The following is a 10,412-nucleotide window of genomic DNA, read 5'->3' on the forward strand; positions in this document are numbered from 1 at the left end:
AAAAAAAAAAAAAAAAAGACCTGCACTCACTGGCTCTGGCAGCAATGATCAGGACCCTTGAGGGCTTGTGGCAGAGTCCCCCATGCAGCGCGGGGTAGTGGGGATCGCCCTTCCCGCCTGGTACCTACACAGCAGCTGTCGCATTGTGCAGGTGGTGTGTGGCTCAGCAGGGCGCAGTGCACTGTCTGGGAGCAGGGGTGGCATCAGCAATCAGCCAGAGCCGGGCACCACACAGTCCCAGTGGCCCCAGCTCCCAGACAGCGCATAGCGCCCTGCTGAGCTGCGCTGCCACCCAGTGCCCCACACTGTACAGGGGAGGGGCTCTGCCATGAGCCTTCAGAGGCCCTGATCAGTGATCACCGCTGCTGCAGCTAGTGAGTTCTAGGCTTTTTTTTTTTAAAGTTCTGGGAGGCTGGGGCCAGGTAGGGGATGGGGCCAGGCAGAGCAGCCATGGGGGCTTCTCCCGCAGCTCCCCCCGCCCAGGGAGAGGCAGAGCTGGAGGAGCCACGGGAGAACCTGCAACCGCCTGGCTGTGGCTGCCTCTCCCCAGCCAATCCAAATCAGTGCCAAATCTCCAATTCTGATTCAACCAAATTGAATGGGGACAGTGATTCGAATCACCTAATCGAATCACTGTCCTCTGAATCGGTAGAATCTGAATCGAATACTTCCCTATTAGCACAGGCCTATTAAACACTGTTATTCTAGCAGAGGGGTATGAAAATCAAATTGTTTCATATTTCCTGCTTTGACACCAACACTGCCAGAGGTCCAGCTTTTGACTGGGGCGCTGACTGCCACAATGCAAAGACTGTGCTGCAGCCAGAGTCCCTTCCTACTGCTGGGGAAAGTGCTAGCCTAGTGGCTACTTGCAGCCACTGCCACTCAGTTGCCATTTGAGTTGCCAAGTGCTCATGATTCTCATGGCCACCAGAGCAGTACATTTGGTGGTGATGAAAACACCATAAGCAGGTGACTTCTTCCCCTGCTCCTCCATTTCAGCCCTAGGAGAAGACAGTGGGCCAGATGACTCACCTCCAGCCATATCCAGCCTGCCAAACATTAACAGCCTTGTTCTAGTATAACTCCATCTGTACTATTGTTTACTCACGTAACTACAACAGTAAAATATCACTGAAACAAAATATCTGTTCCAGTAAAACTTAAGAGAAGAACAGTAGTATTACTGAAGTACTATAATAAGATGATTAAGCACTGGAGAATACCATATAAAATTTATTTAAAATGAAAATATAATCTGTTTTTTCTGATTTTTTAGCAAACATAGGCTTGACTTGCTATTGAACTTCTAATTGAACAAACATTTTTTTTTTAGATCAATGAATGTATTCCTGATTGTATACCTCTGTATTCTAATAAGTAAAGCATTAATAAATACAGCCTTGAAGTATGTCTGGCAGAGTGATCCGTTTCGTGATGAACCATGGTATAACCAGAAAACAGAATCAGAAAGGAAAAGAAATCTGGTACGGAAAATAACTTATTTTTGCAGAACATTTGAGAAATGCTTGTTAGTAGAATCACCAGAAAACAAGATCATTTATAACATTTTTCAGAATTGTGCATCTAATTTCTACAGAAATTTTGGAAAAATGTAGTGAGCATACATATTTTTAAAATTAATCTGTCAGAATACAAATGAGAATCCTAATGATTAAAGTTAATAAATATTTTAAACTTTTCTGGTTCATTTTAAAACATCTCACTTTTTTTTGCCCCCATTTTCTGAAGCAAAAGGCTTTCTTTGCCCCATCTTGATCTCTTCTCAAAAAGCTTTGTCATCATCTTCCACTTACCCCCTGCTCCCCCTTTTTTTTAAGAACCAAAACAAAATTCAGTTGTTTATACCACATTGGAATTCAACTAATACCTGGAGTTTGATACTTCAGACTAATCTAAGTACACTGCATGAAATTTATCAGCTACATTTCTCTACTAAAATGATCATCAGTGAAATAATAAATGATCCTGAAATTCTTCAGTCTTACCTGTCTGTACAGAAAAATGGACCATGTGGGAGGATTGTTGAACTGGGGCATACCATGCTGTATATTCCTCTGTGAATTTCCGCCATTTGTTCTGGTTGGTTTTTATAGACGGATGAACATAACCATGTAGTAATTCATTTAGAAACAGATCTGTGCAATCATATGAACATAATATGTATGCATACACTTTGATACCTCAGGTTAAGAAAGGGAAACTTATCTGGTGTTCATGGAATACTTGAAGCCTGCATAAACCAGTAAAACTTCCCTGCTTTTACATTTATTTGTTTTCCTTTTCTGATGAATATTCTGTTAGCTATATTTTTATTTGTTTTCATAATTTATATTTTGTCATTCATTCAACACCCTCTAGAACTGTTAACACATTTATATGTAACTGAAACTGAGAGCTCTGTGCCTGTGCATGTAAAGGAGATTCTTATAGTATGTTGAGAGAGAGAGCTTTCTTCCTCATTTTACATTAGTAGTAAAGTCATAATCCTAATGGATGTACAAAGTGTGCCAGACATTGACTTCACTATAGAGAGAAGCATGGAAAGAAAAATTACAGTGATAGAAAAATGCGGATTTTATGCTATCAATACCCAAGAACATTTTTCCTACAAATAGGTTCACTTACTGTTTGTAAGGCATTAGGTATATAATCTTGCAAATGTGTATTTTAACTTTTAAATTTATGCTGATATGTGAGGAAAAATCATCTTCTGGTTTCATTTCTTTGGCAGTTTCTTAGAGCATTTACCGACTTCCTTGCGTTCATGGTTCTTTTCAACTACATTATTCCTGTATCCATGTATGTTACTGTGGAAATGCAGAAGTTTCTTGGTTCTTATTTCCTTACGTGGGATGAAGAAATGTTTGATGAGGACACAGGTGAAGGCCCTCTGGTGAATACTTCTGACCTCAATGAAGAGTTAGGGCAGGTAAATTTGTCATACAAGTTCTAACTGCTGGTAAACTTATTAACTGTTTCTAATAGTCAGTTATGGGCATTTTTAGCTTTAAAAATCAATTGTCACTTCAAAATTTGTTCTTAGGTGTGACCTGTATTTCAGATACATTCATTAATTTTAGATGTCCAACTTGAGATGCTTGACGCCAGACTTTGTGAAGCCAGCCAATGCACACTTCTCTCACATACCTTGGTGTAAGGGGACATCACTCATTTTTATCATTATGCTAACAATGTTCCACATAGCATTTGTGTCTCTTCACATTTATTGTTGAAAACTAAATCAGAATCATGGAAGTGAAGGCTTTATTTATTCTATGGACAGTAATCCCCACAGCATTTTCAGTTTCCTGAATAATCTCTTGTTTTGGGTCTTTGTCAAACAACATGTTCCACTTTCACATCTTGGCAGGCTGAGGGGTATGCATTTGTCAGTGTCAGTACTGACAGTTTTTGCCTGGTTTAAATCTCATTAGTTTGGGCACGTCTCACATCAGGAAATTTCCCGTCTTGAGTTTGCCCCCAAAAAAGGAAATTGTTGTATTCTGTATTATCAGAATGGGTACTTGGAAGCAGATATGTAGGTTCATTTTGGAAAGAGTCTGTGGTTTCTGGCACATGTTACACTTAAGATGCAGTTAACCAGTTAATCATGTCATAAGTAGTTACATGGCCACATGTTAATGCAATTAATGGTGTGATAAAACAATGAATAAACCACTAAGTTATAACACAAAGTACATGTAATAACTTTGTGGCTAGTTCCTGTCACACCATTAATTGAACATGTGCCGAGGATGGGGGTCCCAGCCACAGGAGCTCTTGGTAGCCCAGATTAGCTGACAGCTCCCCTCTGGCTGGGAGTCCAGATTAGCTGATGGCTTCCAGTTGCAGGAGCTTGCTACTTGCCTTTTGTTGGGGGATCCCCGGATCAAGATCCCAATCCCGAGCTCCCCCTACACTAGCAATAACATGTGATAGGATTTGATGCTAGATCCCACAATCACATGTGGCATGGCAAGGAGCACAATTGTAGGGCTTCTACATCAGATCCCATAGCATCTTTAATGGCCCACCTGCAATTAAATGTATTAATTTAATTAAATTGCCTACCTGCAATTGCAGGGCCTGCAAGGTACACCAGTTTATTAAAAAAAAATTCCCACATTATTAATTTTAAAAAATCAGTAAGGGAATGCATCAATTTTTAGCAATCGAGGTGTCATGTAACAATTTGGGGATCAGCTATTCTAAATGTTCTGTTGTGCTAAACCAAACTTACATTATGTAAACTAAAAGTGGTTCCAAAGAGAAGATACCTCACAACTAACTCCATTCTTGTACAAGAAATTAACTTTTTTTTGCACATTCTTTGTAATATAATCTTCACTCTGTGTGTAACCAAAGCTTTGATTTTTGTATCATTGTTGCCATTTGTGACATTTTTATTTTCTCTCAGTTTTATCCTAGCATAAACATTTTATTGCCTCAAATTATTATGTACTGGGTACTATTTCTACTTTATGTTCCTTTTATACATAAAAGAAATTTACAGGTTGATATTCTCTCATTAGAGTAGATTTCATTTCATAATTTGATACTAGGAACTTGAACTGGGATAATATTGTAAAGGTCATCTTGAAGATAAACTGGAATGAAGGGGTATAGTTATTTTTGGTGCAAAAAAGAAATCGCACTCATGGAAAAATATGGTCTTCTCACTTATTCAGTGGCTGTTAGATAGATTAATAGGAAGAAACCCAGCAATTGAGTTAAAATTTAACTTTTTTCTTGATGACTAGTGGTAAAAATTAATTATTATTATATTTATTATATTTAATACACTTAATATTAACTTCAACTTTGAAAATATTATAATAGCAATTGATAAAAATGATGCATCTGCTAGAGCCACTGTCAGTTCCTCTAAAGAGAAAACAAAAAAAAAAAATATCTTGGAGCAGACCTCATAGTCTAGTATCTCTGTTCTCCCTGCTTATAGTGTACTACTAGGTTTTCTTTCTGCCAGTATAAATATTGAATTGTAAGATTTTGTGAAAGATGAAACAAACAGTAAAAAAAAATCTGGGAAAAAATCGAGGTGCATTGAAATATTGCCATATTGGATCGGCACTGATAAAAGGAAAATTAATGTTATTGGCTATCAGCATTTTTTGGATGGTATAGCCAATAATGTACCAATAAATATAATGTGCCTCCTGGCTGGAGCCCAGGACACTGCATTTATGTGCACGGTCATAACATACACATGCCAGAAATGCAGCTGGGCAGGCAGTTAAGTCTGTGGAGGGGGAGGGAAGAGGCGTGAGGGGGGGGCGCAGATTGAGGCCCCCACAGTGAGGGAGGAACCCCCCAGGTTTGTGCATGAGGTGAGGACAGGTGGGCTGCCCTCTGTGGGATTGGGGAACTCTGTCCTGCTGTCTTTGCCCCAGGAACCGTGCACTGGTTGTGCCTGCCCTGCCCATCCAGCACTGGTGGCGTTGTGCCTCCCACTACTGAACAGGCAGGGGACGCGTGGCCACTGCGCAGCTGCCAGGGCAAAGGCAGTAGAGCGGAGAGCCCAGAGCCCACAGTGGGCAGCCTGCCTCTGTCCTTGCCCCGTGCACAAACCTGGGGGGTCCCTCCCTCACTGTGGGGGCCTCGATCTGCACCCCCATGCCCGTTACCTCCCCCTCCACTGTAAATTTGTTAACAGATTGGTATCACCCAATATGCCTGGTGAATAATCGGCTATTGGTATCGGCCAAGAAAATCTTTATTGGTGCCCCCTAAAAAATAGTTGCTAGGTTTAGGCTTGGTGAAAGAGGGCATGTGGACAGTTACATTACAGCAGCTGACACAAACAGTAAGCACCCTCCCCTTTTTAGCTTGCATGTACATTTTTCCATATCCGCTGGGTGATAAGCTACTTGGTTTAGCTTTCTCTTAACCCTTACAGGACACACAACAGTTGCAGTGAAGTAGCAAACTTTTAGTAAGTCCCCATCGCATTTTTACTTGCTGTAATTTGTTTGCCTATACCTAAAATTCAAAATCTGTCCATAAATAAATACAAAGTATTAATCTACTGACAAATAGACATATATCATATTTTTCAAGAAATGCTTATTGTAGCAAGCGAGACATTTAGCATGGTAAAAGAGGATGGTAAGGAAAATTAAGCTTATTATGCTTATTATTGGGTAAACTTAGCTCTGTTATCCCAGCAACTTTTGGGTAAACCAGTTTTGATGGAAGTTAACACCCCAAGGGTTTTGAATTATTTTATTTAATTCTTCTTTGGCAAAAGCTAGCAACTAGTCTTGCAAAAAATCATACCCAAATGTTAATTTAGGGACAAACAGCTTTCTCAAGGCTGGGCAACATATTCCAATCCCTTTTTGTTAATATATTTCCTTTTAGGTTGAATATGTCTTCACAGATAAAACAGGAACATTAACTGAGAACAACATGGAATTCATAGAGTGCTGCATTGAAGGGCATGTTTATATACCTCATGTCATCTGTAATGGGCAAATCCTCCATGATTGTACTGGCATTGATATGATTGACTCTTCTCCAGGAGCAAGTGGGAAAGTATGATGCACCTTTAAAGTTTTGGTGGGGTTTGAAATATGAAAATTGAATAAGGTTGATAAAAGAAATCCTATAAATATAATATTCTGTGATTGTTCATATTGTTGTAAGAATTACATTACAGCATATATACTTCCCCCTCTTAATTTAGATTAAGGTATTATTTGCATAATAAAGCATTTCTCAACAGAATCCATCTTTTAAAATGGTCAGATATCATTATTAAATAAAAAACAGAATAGGAAACTTTGCCTGGCTGATCCCTGTATTTTTGTACAGTTGACCAGTTTCCATTTTAAATCAGCCAAGGAAAACAAGGCAAAAAAACCCCTGATTTAAAAGTGGGAAACGGGTGAAAATATTGAATTATATATCTTAAGCAGGTGTAAAATGGGCATTTGGATAGTTTATTTGACATTCTGTATCCTTATGTTTCTCATCCTTGAGGATACGATTTGCAGGTGAGTTGTATAGTTTTTCTCTTCAGATCAAAACTACAGAAGCAATTCTGCTGTGAATGTGGGACATATACAACGAAGTATAGCTAAAGAACAAGTTGCAACTCACAGCTATTTATAGCCAATAACCTGTATGGTTACAGAACTCAACCAAATGTCCAGGACCAACAGTTACTATTTCAATGTGTTTTCCAAGCTGTACTCAAAAGGAAAGACCTGCCTTTGCTACTCTCTGAGAATGTCTGACGATGTCTCCTTGCTTAGAAGCGGTGGGAGCAGTGATCTGCAATTGGTCTCTATCCCAGTAAGTCTCAACTTCCCCCCTGGCTGTGTCCAGATGAGCACAGCTGTGCGGTATGTGGCGCTGCAGACATGTCTGCAGCGCCACATACCATACATTGAGCTGTTCTCTTTGCTGTAAGGGAGCACCGGGGCAGAGGGGAGGCTGACCTCTGAATATCCACAGGTTAAAAAAACCCATGCAAAAAACAAGAGGAGCAGCACACTCAGAGACAGTGTGCGCCACTCAAAACCAGAGCCTGGCTGGCCAGAGTGATGCTCCAGCTGCTAGCCAGGCTCCAAGTGGCAGATTCGCCACTGCTGCAGCCCCAGATGGACCCCAGGACCCCAGGTAAGGCTGCTGGGGCCATCCCAGTGCTGGTTCCACCCTTCCCTCCTGTACGTCAGTTCTGTGCTGCATCCAGTTTTGTTCAACATTTTCATCGGTGACCTGGAAATGGGAGTACGCAGTGAAATCTCCAAAGTTGGTGGATGATGCTAAATTATTCCAGGTAGTCAGATTCCAAGCTGGTCGAGACAAGCTGCAGAAAAATTTCTCAAAGATAAGTCAGTGGGCAAAAATGTGGCAGATGATCTTCAAAGTCAGCAACTGCAAGGTAATGCATACAAAGAAGAACAACCTCAATTATACATACATGAAGCTGGGCTCCTAACTAGTTGTTAACTCAGGACAAAGACCTTGGACTCATTGTAGATGGTTCTCTAAAACATCAGCTCACTGTGCAGCAGTGACTAAAAAGCTAATAAAATGTTGGGAATTATTAAAAAGGAGATTGAAAATAAAATGGAAAACATCATCAGGCCGCTGTATAAATCTGTGATGTGCCAGTATTCACACCTTGAATACTGTGTACAGTTCTGGTTTCTGCATCTCAAGTAGGATGTAGTGGAATTAGAAAAGGTACAAAGAAGAACAACCAAGATGATTAGCGAGATGGAGCAGCTGCCTTACTAGGAGAGCCTAAAAAAAAGACTAGGACTTCAGTTTGGAAAGGAGAAGGCTGAGGGCGGATATGATAAATGTCTATTAAATCATGAAAGGTGTGGACCAAGTAAATAGGGAACTGTTGTTATTCATCATGTCCCAGAATACTAATACTAGGAGGCATCTATTGAAATAAGCAGAAGACCAGTTTAAAACTAATAAGAGAAAATACTTCTTTACCTGGCAAGTAATTAATTTGTGGAATTTGTCACAGGAAGTTGTAAAAGAAGATAAAATAGCCAAGTTCAAAAAAGGATTAGACAAATTAATGGATGATCAGTCAATTAACAGCTGTTAAAACAGTCATGGATGTATCCCCTGACTTCCCTAAATCAATGATGGTGGATGCCAGGGAAAGTATGATAAAGGTTAGGTCACTCTAGATATGCCATGTTCATATCCTGTCCCTCTAACAATTTATTATTGTTACTATTGGAGACACGATAGTGGCTAGGTGGCCCATTGGTCTGGTATAGTATCATATTTCTGTACTGCTGAACAATACTATAATTACATTAAATAGTGTCTTTTAAAGAATTCCACAGACTTAATTTTACTTTCTTTAAAATTTAGCAGGATGATAGTTCTTTTGTCTTTATACTAGTAAGATAGATCAGACCTAGGCACCAAAGAATATTTTTCAGCCACAAGATTCAAGTCTCCATTTTTCCATAATTAAATTCTGTTTTTTTCAAATGTATGTTTTATGTATCTTAAACTTGGCCTTTTTCTCCTGGAGCCAGATTTTTCTGCAGGAACCTATCTACTCCAGACAACAATGATTCCTAAACTCTAGCATTTCAGCCCCAAATATGGTTACAGCACTTAATGAAAGGGTTCATGTGCACCGTCAATTATACCAGACAGGCTCAAACTAGAAATGGGTTCCTGAATTGGCTGGAACTGACATAACATGGCCCTAGAAGTGGGGTTGCTGTGGGAAAAGATTGGGAATTGCTGCCCAGCAGGCTTACCCTTCACAAGCAATCTACCTGAAAGTCTGGGCAAATCTTTCTTCTCCTCCCTCTCTTGTTCCAAGCAGGATTACATTGAGCAAACCAAAAATCTCTGATACAGGAATTACTGCAGAAGTCTGCCTTCCTCTTCCAAGCTGCTTACTGTTTTTTTTATGCTGACCAATTTGATATTTAGAACAGCACCTGACCCTGACCACAAAACCTTAGTTTGGAAGCTGCTGTTAGTTCCAATTTCTCACCTAATAATGCACATTCATAACTATATAAAACCAAACACAAATGAGAATAGTTTTAATTTTTTCTAAAACAGCATCCTTTAGAAGAAGAATTTAAAATGATAATACATAATTGTAATTTTCTCTTTATTTATTAGGAGAGAGAGGAGTTGTTTTTCCGAGCTCTTTGTCTTTGTCACACTGTTCAAGTGAAAGATGATGACAACATAGATGGACTAAAGAAAAGCCAGCTGTCGAGAAGGCCTTGTATATATATATCCTCATCACCAGATGAAGTTGCTTTAGTGGAAGGAATACAAAGGTTTGATTTCACATTGATACTAGTTAGGTCTCTGAAGCTTTTTCTCATATTTTTGTTTTCTTAGATTTATAGAAATACAAATCACTGAAGCAGAAACTTATTTTTATCAGAAAATGTAAAACAGCAAAGTACCATATGCTTATATTGTTCAGTCAAGATTCTAGTCTTCTCAATATGTAATAGTGGTGTTTTCTAGCTGTGAATGAAATAAAAAACAGGTAGCTTCTATTTCAGAAAAAAGTTAGTTTTAAAGACCTGGAAATTGCTAAACTGCAATATTATCAGTGTATTACTTATAATTTTAGAGAATCTAGTAGATTTTATGTTGAATTTTGTAGGCTTGGTTACACATATCTAAGGCTGAAGGACAACTTTATGGAAATTTTAAATCGAGAAAATGACATTGAGAGGTAAGTGCTTGTTGAAAATGAACTAACTGAAACTGAAGGGATGTTTAATTGTATACAACAAATCTCTCTTCCTGAAGGCATGTTCATGTGTAATTAAAAAAAATGACAGGAATTTAATGGAAAAAGTTAATGCAGTACTGATATTTATAAAGATCTTTTCATTTTA

The 10,412-nt window shown here is 39.1% G+C and overlaps 1 protein-coding gene across 4 annotated transcripts in view; it reads left to right on the forward strand.

Moving 5' to 3' along the window:
* The window catches only part of ATP11A (ATPase phospholipid transporting 11A), a 305,123-nt gene that overhangs the window by 229,110 nt on the left and 65,601 nt on the right, over window positions 1-10,412 (forward strand). For all 4 annotated transcript variants that reach the window (XM_019524853.1, XM_019524854.1, XM_019524855.1 and 1 more), the window contains 5 exons: window positions 1,337-1,487; window positions 2,756-2,953; window positions 6,406-6,579; window positions 9,673-9,836; window positions 10,175-10,246. In XM_019524853.1, coding sequence (XP_019380398.1) covers window positions 1,337-1,487; window positions 2,756-2,953; window positions 6,406-6,579; window positions 9,673-9,836; window positions 10,175-10,246 — 759 coding nt within the window. The remainder of the gene's footprint in view (window positions 1-1,336; window positions 1,488-2,755; window positions 2,954-6,405; window positions 6,580-9,672; window positions 9,837-10,174; window positions 10,247-10,412) is intronic.

The sequence above is a fragment of the Gavialis gangeticus genome, unplaced genomic scaffold, assembly GCF_001723915.1.
Source record: "Gavialis gangeticus isolate Ggan-Ray unplaced genomic scaffold, GavGan_comp1, whole genome shotgun sequence".
NCBI lineage: Eukaryota > Metazoa > Chordata > Crocodylia > Gavialidae > Gavialis > Gavialis gangeticus.